Source organism: Thermobia domestica, chromosome 17, assembly GCF_964235325.1.
Source record: "Thermobia domestica chromosome 17, izTheDome1.hap1.1, whole genome shotgun sequence".
In the NCBI taxonomy this organism is placed as follows: domain Eukaryota; kingdom Metazoa; phylum Arthropoda; class Insecta; order Zygentoma; family Lepismatidae; genus Thermobia; species Thermobia domestica.
Genome location: NC_137470.1, coordinates 101826340 through 101846307, shown reverse-complemented (window position 1 = coordinate 101846307; position 19968 = coordinate 101826340). Strand labels below are relative to the sequence as shown.

General features: G+C 37.0%; 2 protein-coding genes across 4 annotated transcripts in view; one reads left to right on the top strand and one right to left on the bottom strand.

The window, feature by feature from the left end:
* Window positions 1-19968, top strand: part of LOC145673925 (uncharacterized) — a 1349238-nt gene that overhangs the window by 1048361 nt on the left and 280909 nt on the right. The window lies entirely within an intron of this gene.
* The window catches only part of LOC145673926 (uncharacterized), a 94811-nt gene continuing 79846 nt past the window's right edge, over window positions 5004-19968 (bottom strand). The window contains exon 2 of the mRNA XM_081743741.1: window positions 5004-18750. Within this exon, the coding sequence (XP_081599867.1) occupies window positions 18118-18750 (633 nt within the window). The 3' untranslated portion in view covers window positions 5004-18117. The remainder of the gene's footprint in view (window positions 18751-19968) is intronic.

The following is a 19968-nucleotide window of genomic DNA, read 5'->3' as shown; positions in this document are numbered from 1 at the left end:
GCACCAGGAGTGACCGCTCTACCACTGAGTCACCGCGGCCCGTATCGAAATAAGCTTCAAATACTAGTGCTACCTTTTACATTTTATAAACATTGTTTCAGTAACACCGAAAATACGTTTATGAAAGGGCCTATGACACATCCATAAGGTGTCTGGGCCACAACCGATTTTGATGAAACTTGGCAGACTAATAGGGCACCTTGCAACACTAAGGTAACTAGGTGAAAAGATGTTGGGGGTGGTCTGCCCCTGGATACCCCCTCTAGTCACGGCACTCTGTCTGGCTTCTCAGTCATACATTTCATTTACACTTCTGTAATAGTCATATAGTTAGCGTTAATTGTCTCAATATTCGGGTCGTAGTGATATCAAGTACTGTAAGTGATCAATGTTGCACAACAGTAACACAGTACTGTATTAAGAGAGCGTAAGGATAAACTATCAGGCCTGTGGTCGGGGTCTATTGGAACACATCAGTGTGATGCAGACATCTATGCTTCAAATAAACTTGCAAAATTATAAGCCATAGTGTTACCTATATATAGTTAGTGTTGTCATGAGACGAGACCTTTAGGGTTGTCTCATCTCGTCGCGTGAAACAGTCTCGTCGCAAAAAGTATAGCCTGGTTCTAATTAGGGATGGGCAAAACCGGTTTTTATAAAATTCGGAAACCGTAATCCGAAATCTAGAAAAACCGTAATCCGAAAAACCGAAATTTCGGCATTCTCCAAAAACCGGTCCGATTTTTCACCTAAACCGGTTTCGTTTTATCCAAAACCGGTTCATTTTTCCACAGAAACAGGTTTAGTTTTCTCCAAAACCGGTTCGTTTTTCAACTGAAATCGGGTTCGTTTTCTCGAAAACAGGTTCGGTTTTTTACCGAAACTGGTTTCGGTTTTCTCCAAAAATCGGTTCGGTTTTTCACCAAAGTTGGTTTCTGTGAAAACTCTTGGAAAGCATAAAACTATTTCTGTAGAAACGGAATCGATTTCCGCAGAACAACGGGACACTATTCTGGTCAGAAACAGAACCAATTTAAAAAAAAAAGAAACGGAACCAGGTTTGAAGAAAACTGAAACCAGATCCGGTGAAAAAACGGATCTGCTCTGGTGAAAACGGATAACCGGTTTCGGTAAAAAAACGAACCGATTTCGGTTAAAACCGGTTTCGGTGAAAAATCGTTTTTTTGAAACTTTTCAAAACCCGGTTTCGGTTTTCTTAAAAGCCGATAAACCGTTTTTTGTCCCTACCACTATTTTCTATAGATCGCGACTACAGGCCTCATAGTTTATCGTTACGCTCTGTTTTAATACTGTGTTACTGTTGTGCAACATTGATGACTTACAGTACTTGATATCAGTACGACACGAATATTTCGACTATTAACGTTAACTATATGACTATTACAGAGGTGTAATTGAAATGTATGATTGAGGAGCCAGACCGAGTGCCTTAACTAGAGGGGGTATCCGGGGGCAAACCATCCCCAACATCGTCTCACCTCAGTTGCTTGAAAACACTCACCTTTGAGTCTAGTTTTTTTTCTTGCATTATGTTATACTCGTCATGTAGTTCAAACTAAGCAAGAGAAAAATATATTGCAGTCTTCACGTTTTCGAGATATGCACATGCACATCACCTTTTACCGAGATATGCACATGCGCATAATTATTTGCGCAGTATGTGCAGTTGTGCGCAGGTGCATATAATTCGTTTTAATTTCGTTTTAAAGCTATCGTTCATGTACCATGGTTTGCGAAGTTTGCTTGATCTCGGTGGAGCCGTTCCTGAGATACCACGACAAATGTCATATTTAATAAATCGACTGTATCTCAGAAACTACAGCTTTTTCGACAAATTCCTGCTAGTTACATTAGTGTTGTAAGGTGTCCTATTAGTTTACCAAGTTTCATCAAAATCGGTTGTTGCGGCCCAGACACCTTATGGATGTGTCACAGGCCCTTTCCTAGTTTATGGCATATGGGTTTTATAAAGAATAGGATATAGTATCAGCTTTTGTTTCTGTGTAGAAAGATCTATCTCATTTCATTCCTTAAGGCATAGACTGAAAGAGTGGTATTTTATTTAAAGGAATAGAGTAAATAGCGAAATTTATTAGTTTCGTTGCCTGTTTTATTGCAGACGATAGTATAACGACAATCCTGCGGCGAGAACCACCAAAATTTTATAACAATGAAACTTAAACTCCCACAGTTCATATAAATTTATATAGCAATTACTAGGCTACTAATTCATCAAAAACCATTTTGTACACTGCATCAATATATTACCTTTTATTACATCGTGTAACAAATTAAACATTTTTACTCCGTAAAAATTGTGCATATAGTTTACACAAGATGGTTCCGAAATTATATTATATTTATATTTCGTTGCTATGACAACAAATCTCTATTTTTAACATAAAACAGCAACGTATATCAACCGCAAAACAATTACACACACACACACACACGCATATATATATATATATATATATATATATATATATATATCCTTTTTCTCTATATATTTCTTCTTCCTTTTCTTAAATAACTTGTGCATCAATTTGAAGTACATTCTGCCCCAAAGATGTTAAAATACAAGTATATAAATACAAGTAAAAATACACGTATCGTTGTAATATCGCAGCTAGTGGGATCTATTAGCGTGACGCATAGACTCGGACGTTGCCGTTTATTAAAAGGGAATAACAATCTTACGCAGCAAAAGAGGGAGAATGTATCACTAACTAAGCTAGACGAGTCATATTAAATAACAAATAAAGAGAGATCTTAATCTTTTTAAATTCTGTGAAATGTGTTAGCTGTATAGTTGTTCACCCTTTTTCTGTTTTATTGCAAGTCTGTGTATATTTTATTTCAGGTCGAAAACTTGTGTGTTCATGCAGATTTCATTTTCACAATAGATTCCATCCTTTATAATCTTGTTGTTACATACAAAAAAAATCACAATCCCAGGTTGAATGGCATTTTAATGTGACTCGGAGCCGACAAATTCCTTGTGGTTTTACTAACAGACAGGGTACAGGAGTATGAGTTTTGTTCAGGAAACTTGAGACAGGTTCTCGGTTCCCAGGCTCGATTTGATTTGTACGTCTGGAAACCCAGACAGACTCGATGACTCGAAAGCAGCCGAAATCCTAGCTGTACGGCATTGTTGTAGAATTTTCTAGTGAATTCATGATGTGCGCTACTCGAGCTCTAATATTCTCGTGTTCGATTCCCGATGTGACATTATTTGTTAGTAAAGATACCATACCCAGAATGCTTCAAATATAATTACATCTTTATTTGCTTTCCTACTCTGAAATACCTAGGTATAATATAGCGATTTTCAACACAGACTACAGAAATAAATTTAATAAAACACTTCGGGCTCAGCGGCAATGCCTATGTTCTACTTGACAATATTTTTTATTTTCTATTTTATTTATTTATTTATTTTGTATTTTTAAGGCTCGATTGCTTGAACTTTATGACATAACTCATAAGAAAACATGTAACTTCTATTTTCTGTGATTACATATGCTTTACTCTGATAAAACTTCCAATTGTCTTTCATCGAAATGCTTTGAAATACACATATATCTAGGTAGGGTGTTAATGAACTCAGTGTTATAAATTTAGGAAATGATTATTTATATCAAATGAAAGAAAAGTTCTAATAAACAGAGTGTCAGAAGCCACCTCCTTTCAGAATTAAAAACCGCCAAAATGCAACACATCATGTTTTAAAACGCTCTGTCTTGAAAATTATGAGATCTTTTGCAAGCGGTTCTTGGAATTACACAGGAACTAGTATATGATTTATCTAAATATCCATGTTTCACATTCCCTTGTACCACCTTAACGAACTGTATAAAGTAAGTTGGGATACGGAGATACACGTTTAAGTACTAATTGAGTACTCGTTGCGTGGGTACCAGAGAATTGTGAAACATAGATATTTAGATAGTTTCTGCATAATTTCTGATCTTCCTCCGAGAGGTCATATAAATTTCTGGCCAGGATAAAGTGACGTTTCGCTTTCTCGGCTGTCTATAGCTCTGAAAACAGGCCTTTTCCGACCCATGTTCTTTTTTGAACTGTTTCTTCGATATGTAAGGAATGACTTCCTAAATTCATGACACTGAGTTTATTAACCCTCTGTATGTACATAACAAGAAAGGAAATTATATATTTAGTGAGAGGAAAGAGAATAATCCTGGTTGGATTACGTTAGCAAAATCGAAATTCTCTGTGCGACGAAGTTTCATAGTCTGGTCACACCGACTCTGATCGAGTCACGGAAGTGTCCGGGTCACTATTTTCAAAGTTCATAACCATTCCATCACTGATTAATCAGTAGCTATCATTGAGGTATAGAGAAAATGAAAATGGATCAGTGGTAGAGCTGTTACCTTTTATTCAGGAATCATTGGTTCAATCCTAGATCATGTAACTTTGTAATTGAAAACGTTTTTGGCGATTGTAATGGTGATCGTTTTTATGGCTCCTCATTTCCTCCTAGATTCTCATTCCACATATCCTTTCATAGTTATTTACTGATGTTTACCATATGTTCTCTTTTGCGTTAAGGAGCGTTGGACAAGTTACTACATTTCATCAGTGAGCAGAGCCGGATTTAGGGGGTGCAAAGGTGCACGTGCACCCCCTTCGTTTCAAATATACACTATCTAAAGTGAGAAGTTAGCAGTGAAAATAGCATTACTTCCGAAAATTCTCCGGCCTTAAAAGAAAAGGAAGTTTCGCAAAATCGATTTTTCTGAAAGTTGAAAGAAAAGGATTCACCGAGAACAGACACTTAGCTATTTCAGGGCATTTCCAGTCTTTAAAAGATTCCAATTCAGATCAAATGTACTGGTAGTTATTTGTGCACCCCCCTAAGAAAATCCTGGATCCGACCCTGTCAGTGAGCTTCACGTTTCCTTACCTTACAGAAGTGTGTACTATCCCCCAAGGAGAGATATAACGCAGGCCTAAGGTTTGTTTGGGGAATAAAAATGGATAAAGAATTTCGCGGAAGACAACAATAGAATGATAATAAAAAAACAGTTTGTGAACATAACATTTATATTTACAACTAAAATTATGATATACAATCATATGCACTGTTACCATTTTATTCATATTAAGTGTACAATATGCACATTACTTATTGTTTAAATTGTACAAAATATTGATAGGACATGGCGTTCCTGTTTGCTTTTTTTTGGATATCACATAATCTTTTACGCTGCCATAATTAGGCTATAGGGCTTATATTAATTCCATTGACTGTACGTGTGGATTTCAACTGCAGTCACACCAAAGTTAAGGCGTATATTGGCAAGAACGAAATGGAAGATACACCTATATAACTTTTAATTACTCCAATTTTCATTAATTTGATTGTAACGGCGTGTTGCGTATGTTGTAGGCTTTAAAATATGAGCCGTACTTACTAACAGTTAAAAAAAAAAAGCTATATCTAAGAATTTATGCGGAATTATCCAGTTCTCTTCCGTTTTGCCCTTGCCTACATGCCTACACAGCAAAAACTGAGGTGTTGAAACAACACAAAATGACTACCACTTTAGCTTGTTACTTGTGCGTCAATTCGACACCAAGACATCGCCTTCAGAGCATATCAAAAATACCTAGTTACTGGCTGTGAGTATTTGCATCGTTTTTTACTGTTTGGTATGAGTAAGGCTTAGCGAAATATATTCAGCTTTTATGGTAAGTGACTAATAACATTCTATGTTTTCTGTAATCGGTCACATCGTGACGGGAACATATAGCCATGTTGCTGACGTCCCCATTAACCCCCATATCTATCTATCTATCTGTAATCGGTCACAATAATATTGTTGTAAACCTGTGAATTATCTGACAACAGTTACACAGATAGCAATGCTTCCACCTATTTTCTTTACTTGTTATTTTTGTGTCTTAGCACTTATGAACAGAAGATGGCAGAACTGTTGCTTATGTAATTGTCAGACTATTCACAGGTTTACAACAATATTATTGTGACCAATTACAGAAAACATAGAACATTATTTGTTACTTGGCACAAGTGTCAAATATATTTCGCAAAGCATTGTTCATATTAAACGATAAATACCAATGCAAATTCTCTCAGGTAGTAACAAGTTATTTCTGATATGCTCAGAAGGCGATGTGCTGGGAGCTGAATTAACACACAAGTAACACCCAAAAGTGATAGTCATTGTCTACGCATATGCTTTTCTTTTTTTTTTAATGAAATGAGTGAACCGATATGAGTAGGCCTACTTGCAGAAGAATGTTCTTACTAAATTAAATAAAAACTAAAATATTTGTTTTTAATTTTAAGTCACTTAGAAAAATGTTTAGATATATATCTACATGGGATAACAGCCTTGAGATGCGACTCCTTTCTCATGTTAAGTAATGTATACAATGTGTCGCAAAATCTATCTACCAAGTTCAAAGTAATTTTCTCTGTAAGTTACCAAATTTGATTAAACATATAAGATACATTATGTTTACCAGGTGGTTGTTAATTAGTATCAAAGCAACCTCGAGTCTTTGGAGGAGCTAAAGCTAGCTATATAACGTGAAACTTCTGCCATTTCAGCGGATGTTCTTCAGAAAGTCGTGTTAAGTGAAGTTTTGAAATAAGATTGCGTATAATCGTTGAAGTTGAGGGGAAAATATAGACCTACTTGAAACGTTGTAATATAAAAGACAGAGCACTTAATTGCAAATAAAATTTTGAAACGAGAACCTCATGCTGCTTCATACAATAGCTATTTACAATGTAATTAGTATCTAGGTTTTGCACCACCCTGTATATATAAACGAAGTACTGTGATAAATGTTTCGTTTCAAACCTAGGTGCGTAATGCTAATAAATATTGTCTGCAATACTGCCAAACAAATATAACTTTACATTAATAACTAACATATGCAGTATATATTATTTACCAAATCCAAATACTAATTTATTAAAATATTTCCATACTAAGAATAAATAGAAAATTGAAATAAACCTTATTTGCATTCTTTTTACAAAGTTGTCTTCTGATAGATGTTATCGCGGTTTGTATACAAGGACAGCAATCACCCTTTCACAAAGAGGGGACTTATTTCAGTCAACCTCAAATGCTGAATGGAAGCTAAAGTATGGCGACTCTCGCACAGTGCTTAGTAAAGATAAAAACAAAATACATGTCCTATAGCAGAGCCAACAAGAGATGCTCTCTGACGTTTCTTACCACGCGCGGAGGGACAAAGCAGCCCCTACTTTAGTGTTACTGGTACAAACCACTCCATGTCGTAAGCGTCGGTGGACCACGGATTGGCAACTAGCGACATCTCGCCAAAAATTGGCGGCCCCGCAGCGAGGATCCGCGTTGGCCCCTCTTCCGTTTTGAAAATTATACCACCAGCTGCAGAGACGCTTAAAAACGCCAATGAACTACAAAATTACTCCCCCAAAATATGTTAAATCGCCTATGTGTGTGATTTATTTACATAAAGATGAGTCTAAAAGCACTAAAAATGTATAAAAAACTACCCCGAAGGGGACTCAAACCACCAATCTTATGATTACTGGGCGGATGTTCTTCCGACTTCGCCACGGAAGTGATGAAGGAAACCCCGCTTGTAAAGGAATAAATCGTTGATATCTTTTTAATTTGGTCAATCAGAGTGCTTCTTTAACCGTGTATATTCGAAGATAACTGTTTGGGATAAGATAAAATGCGTTCGCCATGTAATTTTATAACAAAATGACGCGTGTCTATTTACTTTATTTCATAGTTCTCCCATACTCACTTTCAAATGATTGACCACAGTTGCTATCTAAATTCACACAAGTACTGCACTTATCTCAAGAGTTTTCACTTCATGATGTTGAGGCAGAGGTTTCTTGACCCCCGGAGCTCACTTTAGGAATAACTCGTCAGGAAAAAATAATATATAATAATAGCTGGATGCACATGACTGGCGATAGTTCGTATTGGTCCCTTAATGATTCTCCGCGACGAATCGAAGGAGCGCGGACCAAAACGAAGTCCTCGCTGCTACGCGGTGGTAACTTCAACGCCCTGACTCGAGATATCAGTTTCGACTTGACGAAACTTTGACGCCAGTAGGACACTAGCGGCAATCATTCGACTCGTCCCTATATCGACGATCGACATTTACCCGCACATGAGCTACTAGGTGTTGGCAACGTTTACGGCATGGAGCACGGCTAGTTTGTCTTACACCATTAATTAAATTGCCATTATAGATGCAGCAATAAAAAGCCTTGACACGCGAGTAGTGGCAATGTCTCTGCGAGCTGTCAGAGACCTCTTGCTGAACCTGCTATAGGAAGAGGAAATAATACTGCGAGTCAAGATTAACTTAACACTCTTCGCTTTATTATTATTATTATTATTATTATTATTATTATTATTATTATTATTATTATTATTATTATTATTATTATTATTATTATTAAATTTTAGTGGATAACAAAGATTAGGAAGAACATGGAGAGTGTAGAAAGTAAGCAAACAGTATATACAAAACACTGTTATATGAAGTAATAACTGTTTACAAGACCTTTCATATTATAGTATACTAGCAGAATAACCGTTCTTCTTACGGGAAAAAATACGTTTCATTTTGGACATAAAGAGGCAAATTTGGATTGAAACGGCATCGGAAGTGTCACTGTTCATCTCAGCGTCCCGGGAAACTATGGATTCGACACTAATATTTTTTTCATTTTTGATAATTGTTAAATATCTCCTTCTTCCCTTAAGTTGTACCGTCAAAGTGAAATGATAGAAACGATTTCAGGCCCAAACCACATCTATGTTGAAAATTTGATCGAGAATTGCCGGGTGGTTCAAGAAGTACGAAGTCACCAACATAATGACTTTTATTTTTATACACTGTATATAGATAAAGTTGGGTGCTCAACAAGTATTAGTCTGCTGATCGAAATTTCTGGTCCGAATAATGAGAAGATTTGAAAACAGCTAGTAGGATATTTAATAGATTTTGTTGATACTACCGATATTCTTCATCGCCTTTAAATTATCCACTAAAATTGGAAAAGTGGCGCTAGTACCAAGAAAGCTTTCGGCCAGTTGGCGCATGTTTGGCTTTTGGCTTTCTACGCTTGCACTTGAAACGCACGCTTTCATAGAATCTGCCTTTCGTTGTGCTTGCAAGCGATGTTTTAGACCCTTCACAGATCGTCATAGCATCACTGGCTGTTCAATGGATGTTGACTTGACTTGACTTGTAGAACGCTTGCGTCAAACTTGAATAGAACACTAAATGCAAGGTTTACCCCATGTAACCTTGTTACTGAAATTCAGCTTGCGGTGTGTTTGCACGTTTTCCAATCAAACTGGATGCAGGCTTGGCCGACTTCCAATTCAAGCTTACAGCAAGTGTTTTGCAAATTTTCTCTGCTACTAGGGATGTGTGACCTTAGCAGAGGGCCTTGAAGACAAAAAAGTTGTCAGGGGAAGATGATAAGCAGAATTAAAGCATGCGGGAAGATGGTGAAAGAATACGATTTAAGGAAGGCAAAGGGAAACAGTGAGGGCAACATTACCAGCTGAGAGTGAGGGTTAAGGTAATAGTACCACAGGAATACAATGAGATAAATTATAGTCTATGAGAGCCAGTTGGAGAATGCAATAATTTTTGAAGGGAGGGGAAGAACTGAATATCACAAGAGGAACATAGTGAGAAAAATTATAACATGTGCAATAAACTTGAGAGTAAAAATAGTTTGTGAAGGAGAGGATAAGTATAGTAATAATATGTTAGACATGGTGTTCAAAAATAACTGTTATGTAAAAAAATATATCAAGACAAACTTGAGGACAAAAATAGAATTTGAGAGAGAAAATCAGCACAATTCCAAGTCATTAAGATGGCGGTGGTTATAATGCTATGATCAGGAGCAGGATGAGGAAATTAAATATCTGATGAAATTGGGGTGATAATTCTATCTTATAAAGCTGATGAAGACTCAGAGTACACATGAATAAAATGTAGTAGAAGTAATGAATAAAAAGCGTGAGTTAAGTTGCAAGAAAATGGCTGTCTATGAACCAGGGGCGTCATTTAGGGGGGGGGCAGGGAGGGGCAATTGCCCCCCTGAGTTGGGGATCTCTATAGATTTTATCAATAAAATAGTAATAAATCAGTGAAATACGCGAAATTTTACTTATATCAAGGGGTCATGCCCCCCCAAAGCAAAATCTGAAATGACGCTCCTGCTATGAACATGACTTTTACGAAGAGTTAGTTTACTATTTTTTAAAAACAAAGAACTCTAAGCGTGCATTTGTGCATCCCATTTTACGTAAGCACTTCCTGCATTCTATACTACAACTGATAATATCTGTCATTCTAGTTGTTGTGTTTACATACAATAAGTTCAGATGTTCCGAGATGACTGTTTCATTGTAAGGTCGCATGTTTCATAACAAATGACTGCGATCGTATCAAATGTGTGTGGGCAATGTCATGGCAAATTGTTTAACCCACTTTATCCATACATCTAAAATATATCAACCAAATGAATTATCTGTGTTAGAAAAAGAAAACGTTTGTTTATAGCATTAAGTGTTTCTAACCGTTGTAATTTCTACAAAGTGGATATGAATGTTAATTTTCATTTCATGCCCTGCAGTGAGATAGGAGGTGTATGCAGCGGAACGGTATAAATAGTTGTTTGCAAATTCACTTTTGTAGATTCTTTTTGTTCTCACTGCAAGGACGAGAAAATTGAGTTTACATGTGATTGATTTCCAGTTTTTTTTTTCTTGTTCTTATAGTCGTAAAGCGCTTGTTTTTTTAGGGCAGTTTGCTGGTTTCAGCTCGATAGAATCATGTAATCTTTGCGACGAATCAATACTGCCTACATGAGCTTTCTTGAGGTTTGATTATTTTTATTACAATTGACTTAACATTCATCATTCTGCACCGTTGTAGCTTACAGGACGGATAAGTGCGATATTGTATTCAAGATTTCTTTTATTATTGTACAGGGTGGCGCTGAGGCGACTACACATTTCAAAGTTGAATATTGCGCAGGCGTGTTAGCTTTTAGTGGGTTGCGGCTGGGGGATGGAAAGTGGGTAGGATGCCGTTTCATAACACTGCAACACTTACAATGGACCTTTAGCATAATGTCAGGTAAGAATGATATGTCTGAACAATTTCTGGACTTGATGACTGACTTGGTTTCGTAATAAGTACGAACACAGAAAACACATTGTTCAACGCTCCAGTGATGTCCATGGTAACTCTTATAGTATTCCTATAAAATATCATCCTATTCTCTTCCACTCTCCCATTCGTAACCCACTCTAAGCCATCGTGCCTGTGCAAAATTCAATTTTGAAATGTGTTAGTCTGCTCCGCGCCACCGGGTATTATGAGGCAAATAGTTTCAATAACAAAAAAGAACCTATATTCCATGAAAAAAAAAAGAAAAGTGTTCTCAAATTAATGAGAAAGATAAAGGCAGTTGTGGGAATAGTGAATGAAACATTTAGAAGTAAGAAAAATGCTTATTTTTCGGACTGTTTTATAGAGGCTTATGAAAAGAACTCATCAAGCAGGGTTGGCCAAAACCATGGTTTTTATTTAAAAAAACGGTTTTTTGGTTTAAACCTGTTTTATTACTATTATTATTATTTAAACCAGGTTTTTTGGTTTAAATAATTTGCTGTGTGTATTTATATCACATATGGACAGAAATAAGTTTGTTTCGCCTTGGTGTTATTATGCAACAACCGGGTTATACTGGAAGGGGTCACATAAGCTTAAAGCGGAATCCAAACCTCTTCTCGGCTTACATCCGAGAGGAATTGTCCTCGATTTGAACTCGGAACCAGGACTAATTGGCCATAAATGCGATATGTCTGCCGACTCACTCACGAAGGACTCCTGATAAAAATACGTTGTACTGATCTTTACATACTTGTTAATATAATTGTCAAGAGTCATTTCAGAGCGACAAAAAGGTAAATAGTTGCACAAGTGAAATCATTATACAGAATTACATATCGACAGTTTCAAAATACTGCAGAAGAACTAATTTAGTCCAGGTTAGTTCACTACGACTTTTATTAGTCCAAGTTAAATGAATACAACGACTTAATTTGCTTATCAGTAAGAAAAGTGAAACGAACGAGAAGTAAACATACGAATTATTTGAGTCCACTTTGGCTCTGACCCATTTATACATAATAGATACCAAAGATACTTCTGATTTCAATAAATGCCTCTCGTGGGGTTTGTATGAATCGCCTCCCCCCAAAAAAAACGTACGGCACTTCGATATATTTTATCAATAGTAAACATTAATAAAACGAAACAATATTTAGAATTTTTCTTTGATTGCAGTTGCATAACCATAATAACAAACTATAAAAAAAGAAGAAACATTCATAAACTTATATATATAAAAAAGTTGATTTTGTAGTATAATCTCTGAGTAATGAATGGGGAATTTAGGTCTGAGTATAATAGGAATATTATACGGGAGTGAAACGTGATAAGCCACAAATATGTGTTCATCAAGATTTTACGAACATTTTTCTTGTTTTGGTTTAAACCAGTTTATTTTTTTCTTTTCTTTTCTTCTCTTTTTTTTTAAAAAAAACAGCTGGTTTAAACCAGCCAACCCTGTCATCAGGTGTTTCATTATGAAGTATTGTATTGACTATATAGATCAGAAAATATAGATATTATGTGCTAAATCTGGGTGTACGGTGGGTGCTGAATTCTGTCGAAGACACAACCTTTCACTGCAGCCTTTCCAACAACAGTCGTGTGCACTGGAGCATTGTCATGCAGTATGCTCGCTCAACGCACAGTGACTGATTCAAATGACTGCCTCCATGCAGTTGCGTAAGCAAGACGGAGATTTAACCCCCCCCCCCTTGAACAAGGTATTATGTAAAAATAAACATTTATCTTATTGGAGCGAAGTTTCTCTTCACTGAACTTAAGCGTTCGGTTATCCGAATACTCGTCTGAGATGCGTGAACCGTTCTTGACTAAATTTGACATGGGGATTTGAGAGCGCGCTGAGTATTGTGAAGGGTTAGATGTTCCGATTGGATATGCCATTTAGGAATAATCACCCAAACACTGGATCTCCGAGATGCCTGAACGGTTCTTTATCGAGTTTAACATGGTGATTCGAGAGCGCGCGCCGATTATCGGGTTGCATGTCCCAATCGGACTTACTATTGAGAAATAATAACCGAAAAACGGTTTGCACATAGACTTAACATTGCAAAAGCATTTGGCGCGCGAATTCTCATTGTAAACAACGGAAAATAGAATTTTCAGTATTAGAAATACGGCGAAAGCCTTTTAGTTTTGTTCTGCGAACACAATTTTTTAAACCTATTATGCTTTTCGCTGATATGCCAAATTCAACTATTTGCATGTCATGTTCTTTCACGAAAAGAATTGATGCATACAAAAACAACTTCTATGAATAATCAAGAACGGTCAATTACTTCGTTCCAAATTTGCAATTAATACCTACATATTTAAGATATGTATAAGAACTACAAAAAAAAATGAACTTACGAGGATATAATTGATGAAATTGATGAATTTCTGCCTACACTAGTGCCACGGCTTATGCATCTAGACAGTTGAAACTAATACATTATTTCTTTCATAGATGCCACTATATCTCATAGCGCGATATTACAGTGTCAGGCTGGAAAATTTTTGAAATACATTTGTAGAAACAGAGAAAATAACTATTATTCAGAGAAGCTGTGAGCTAGCATAAACATTTCTGTGGATGTTTGCAACTAATACATTAGTATTGTCGAATATTATTCGGTTTGCATACCTACACTACTTATATTATGATCTTTCCTAATAATGAAAGTAGTTCTGTGATGCATTTACGTGGCCTTCTATAAACATAATGAACAGTGGCGTAGCACACTTTTACCGGTCCCCCCGCAAAGTATAGAGAAGGGGCCCTAGTTGTAAAGCCGACAGAAGTAAGGTTGAAGTTCTAATTCCTTAAATCTTTATTCATTGCAAGACTTCGGGGCCCTCTATACCTCGGGGCCCCCCCGCACTGCGGGGGTGTCGGGGGCAGCTGCTACGCCACTGATAATGAACTAAAAATCTTCAGTTGTTTGCTACACGATAAGAGAGCCGGAAAATACATTTCAGCTCGACAAAAAATAGTTCCGTTCATATTGAATTCATTATTTTAGCACGGGCGTTGTTACGTTATAAAAAGTCTAGATTTACATCCTACTTTTCTACAGGTGACCGATGATTAATGAAAGTTAATGATTATACAGTAATTGGTGGAGTGGCAATATGGGAGAAAACGGGAGAATCCTCATAAAATCCACGAATACGATGTTTTCCACCACAAATTCGCATGGCGAGAATCGAACCAGGAACTCCTCGCACCAAAGGTGAGCTCTGTACCATCGAACTACCCTGCCCCGTGTTGTTACTTTAAAAAATGTTATCCTTCGCTTCCATTCTCATTTAATCAAATTTCTCAAGAGTGAAAAAAGCAACTGACGCAAGAAAATTGTGGGTGAGCCTTGGCGTTTGCGAACAGAAATTTGTGGTATCGTTTCACGTGTTTTTGTCATATAGTAGTGTTCGTAGGTGCAGAGAAAGACTTCAGTAAGCAATGTGCGAAGCTTAATCGTGCATAAACGCCAACTTATGCGTTTTGTTTCCGAGCGTTGTCGATTTCTGTAGAATAAATAGTAGTTAAAACGGTATTTGAGACGTTATTGTCTTGTTGGGAATGATATAAAACGTACGGCAGAAAACAAAAACATTGATTAATAAAGAATTGTGCTACATGCTTCAAAATATGCAGCAAGTGACCTGCCAATATGAATAGGCAAGATAATTATTATGGCAATGATCCTTTACATGAAGAGGGGCCGCGGTGGCTCAGTGCAAGAGCTTTCACCTCTAGTGCATTGGTTTCTTAGTTCGATCCCAGCTCGCATTAAATGAGCTTTGTGGTGGACAAACTCCGCGTGTGAGGGTTTTCTCTCGGTTCTCCCGTTTCCTCACACTTTCATTCATTTTTCATCATCACCGTCTACTTTAGCCTAACCGACATAAACGTGAGGCGTAAAATTTAAAGATTTCATTTAATTTTCGTGAAGAATATTGTATATAGAAAAATGCACCACTAGATTAGTTCATTATACACATAAAGGAAAATGCGTCAAATAAAAGTTTAAAGCGCCGATTAGTCGTGTAATACATCGAATGTATACTGGGGAGTGAAATTGGTGTTACAACTTTTAATAGTTACATAGTTGAAATTGGTAATATCATAAAATAGCGCGCTGAAAAATGTGAATGTGAATAGATTAAGTGAAGCATTTCTACTGCATAAAAACGGAGAAAACTTGTTATTTAATATCCATGCTATCTTTATGATTATTTTAATGCAAATTTTTTCTATTCATGCAACTAAAGATAATTAATGTATCTTCAAACATATGCAGAAACATTCTAAAAATAGTTGCAAATTTTTTCATGAGAATTTGGTTATAAATCTTCGCCGCACAACCCTAACATCTGCACCATTGCATGAAAATGGTAGAATTTTACAAATTTGATTGTTTCTGCTGCAATTTTTGTACTGGATATCTATAGCAATGACAGTATTTGTTATAAAGTAACATGCAGTTGAGAGTTGAATGATATATTCCGTAGACGCTTTATTTGCAGACCATGAGCGATCACCACGGTTACTAAACTTCAACCAAATGGACTTAAGCACATGAGTTTGTTTTGAAAACAGAAGTGTGTGCGGTGAAAATTTGAGATGGAGTACGAATATCTACTAAAATCATTAATCATCTAGTTCTTCACCTGTTGAAACAAATTCAAAGAAACGTTTGAGGAGGTGTGCTCGGGATGGTAGCTTATGTACTGTGAAAGATTTTTTTGTATAAAGGTAATGTAGTCTTCTTCAGTTTGCTTATTGGTTCTACATTTTATAGCCAACATGTACGTAGTGGTAATTTATTTTTAGTTAGACACGTTCCACCAGTAATCGCTTAGAATATTTATTAATGAGATATTAATTAACTTGAATTAACAACAAAAGTTTTTATATATATATATATATATATATATATAAAACCGGTGGTTCGCTTCCTAAAACTTGTCTAAGGTATCATGTTTCATTTCCATTGTGTGTGTGTGTGTGTGTGTGTGGGTGTGGGTGTGTGTACAGGTTAAAACAATTATAAAAGTTATAACTTACAGCCTATATATAGAATTTATATACCTATTTAGATTTTGGCGTAATACATGTTAAACTATACCATTTAAAGCCATAAAACCGTAAATTATTACGTTAAAGACAAGTTTTCATTGTATAAAAGTTATATTAAACAAGGCTTCAGTATGTTATGAAACAGAATATTTCTCTGGTACAAAAGTTCATATTTCTCGTAAGTGCTGCATTTAAAATTTGCTATGTATAATTGTAATTGTTGTGAAGCACACTTTGTATTATTATTATTATTATTATTATTATTATTATTATTATTATTATTATTATTATTATTAACTTCTACATCAGTATAACAAACCTCGTATCTTTGATGAAACTTGTCCTGGTATTATACGTATGGTACCTGGCGTATTTGTACACATCGTCAGGGGAGCAGAATTTTCTTCAAAATTGGAGGTCGGGCAGGTTTGAGGCTTATTCTGGGATGCATCGATTTCATCTCACTTTCCTTTGTGGCAATCGATTGCAAATCATCACATTTATCCCCCCAAAACACACCTCAAATCGGATTATTGGGGGGACAGTCCCCCCTAGTTCCAAGATTGAAGGGGACAAATCCTCCTCATCTCCCCGGGATTTGCGACAGTGAGTGGACTCACTCATGCGTGTCCCTCAGCTGATTTTGGTTTTCGCTTCACAGACCCAAATATTCTCGTATGCAGTCAGATATCCAGGTAAACTCCTATTTATCCAGTGAGTTCAAGTGAATTGAAGAAAAGTAGTTCCCGCATAAATAAATGTGCATTTTGATATGCAAAAGCAAGCGGTAGAGAGACAGAAATGTTATGTGTGCCATGACAAACATGGTCTTCGTGTTTGGACGAGTTCGCGTGAATTCACCGGGTCTCTGCAAGTCACTTATCGTCTTTAATCAGTGGATGGTGATGAGAAGAGCATACTTTAGGAAACGATTATTTACGGACACATTCCGTTCACGGTTTGTGACAGCACATCGCAAAATTTGCGATAATCGACATATGAGTTATAATAATTTTTTGCATTGTGTATGTTGTGTTGCTGTACGCAGAATTTTGCAAAGACTGGTAATGAATATCTCCCTTAAAACAGTAATTTCCAACTGACCAATGTATGACGTAGAAGCGCAGTTTACAATTCTGAGAAAATAAACACAATGAGGAAAGGAGGGGAGGGGATGACGTATGAGTGTTGTCTTATAATCTGAGAAAATCACAGAGAAACGCGAGTTGGGCAGGAGAAGAATGACATAGAAGCGTGTTTTTACAATCTGAGAAAAGCGGAGAGAAACACAATGATGAAAGGAGGGGAGCGGATGACGTAGGAGCGTGATTTTACAATCGGAGAAAAGCAGAGAGAAACACAATGAGGAATGGAGGGGAGGGGATGACGTAGAAGCGTTGTTTTACAATCTGAAAGAAACAGAGGAACACAATGATGAAAGGAGGGGAGGGGATAACGGAGGAGAGGAATGTACGCCCAGTCTTAGTTTCACGAGAAGTAAGTGTGTCTTCAAGGCCATCGGCTACACTACCGATGTTCTCATTTGCTCCCCCCCCCCTTTTTAATCAACGTTATGTTACCTCCCAGCTGCTTCCTCTCTCACTGAGAAGGCGAGAAGCAAACCGTGGCGTCACAGAATATTCGATTGGAAATTACTCCTATAGAAAGACACAATATAGCGTCTACTGCAAGTGGTCTTTTGAAATTACCTAAACAGGAGTTAATATTGTTTCTGCAAATACGCATTTATTTCTTGAAGAGTTGTAGAGCGAAAAAAAGTTTCACGTGAAGGGACTTGGGTTTAAGTTTTGTATACCACAATCATCTCCACCTTCTAGGAAGTGGCACTTTGGAGAAGGAATAGCGGATATATTGGAATCGCTACTGTTCTCTGGTGATTTAGGACTCGAAATATTTGAATCTGTGCTCTTTGTTTCTGCAGCTAGTATGCTGCCAGTACAGTCTACTTCAGATGTTGATGCTTGACAATCAAAAATCGGTCTTGTTGCAGTTGATGCTGCAGCAACTGGAGTAAAACTATTGACACCTATCGTATGTTCCACAGCATGTATGGATGCGTACATTCCCATCTTTGCTTCCAGAATCACTGTGTGAATTTTGTGTTTCGCCACTGCTAAAGAAGTCTCATCCATAATACCACGGAGTTCGTTGGCAACAAATTTTCCAAACACGTCAAATCCATCGTCGTCTCTGACTTTCAATAAGGCATTATACACTTCTTCTAATAGGGAAGCCTCGCTACGTGGGGGTTTCTCCAACTTGCGAAACTTTTGCGAAGAGACAGGACGTCGGAATGTATCGTCAGCAGTGCGAGCTGGTGATAAAGGTGACACCCAAAGGTTTTCTGTACTTAAATCCTTGCTGTCTTCACATTCATATGTTTCTGATGATTCCTGAAAGACAATAGAAAATGTAAATTAACTTATGTCATGCTAGTGTTAGTATACAAGCTACACATTACACAGAACAAAAATTAAAAAAGTAGCTTCCTTATGCTATTATAGTTAGCATACACACATTTGGTGCAAGAGACCCGCGTTTGGTTCACGGTGAGTGCTCATGGTTTGGATCCAACGTTAAACTGTAGGTCCACGTCTCATACAGACAACCAAGCAAACCAAGAGACAAAAAGAGACAGTTACCGTAGGCGAAAATCGCCGTATCCGTGATAATAGTGATATACTTGCTAGGCTGACATTACATTGCATGTAGTTTTCTTATTTTTTTTCTTTTACTCACTGCTTGAAAACCGAAATATACGGTCGTGATAGAATTTGGCGCAGTTGATAGCAGTCATTGCTGATAAAATTTAAGAGTAAGATGTTTTATTTATCGTGTCCTATGGGAATGGCCTGAAACCATTTCCACTTTGTTATCATTAAAATTGAGCTGCCGTATTTCCTTTTTAGGCAACAAGACAATACATAAACATGCAGTCTGTCCGGTTTCAGCATTAATTTCTAACGTAACCGAACAAACCGATAACAGTGCCGATTTGAGATAAGATGTGGCTGGGTATCCAGGAAACAAGTTGGCAATTATATTATTGTGGATGCCACTCTGGTAGAAGCCTCCCTATTTCAAGTGTACCCTCGGAAAATATTGAAAAATACTTTGGTCCCACCCCCACCGCCCTTTCTTTGCTTTGAGGTAAGAAGTGAATGACCTCGGCTGTGTTGCCAATTTGCCATTCAGTCGTTTGGTCCTGACGAGTGGAGATTGTAGGCTACTTACAGTAGAATAGCTAACAAGACAGTGCGCAGCGAAGTTCGTGAAATAATTCATATTCGCAGCGCTGTCCGAACCCAACCATTGGAAGATCTCTTCCATAGCAACTTGTCTCTCCTCTTTCGAGAGATGTACGGAGAAACCACATCGACAGCAGCGCCAGCAGGGGCACATTTCAAATAGAAAGGCTCGAGCATGTTTATATTTGGCATACATATCATTCTTTTTAAAAGATTTCTTCGGGTATGTTTATTTGGTAAGTGACATTTGAGGACATACTAGTTTTGGTACTTCTGCTCTTTTTTCTGTTTTACTCTGTTTTTGACTAATTCTTTCGAGGGCTTTCAAGATTTTACTAATATAATTTTTATCGTTTATGTCTC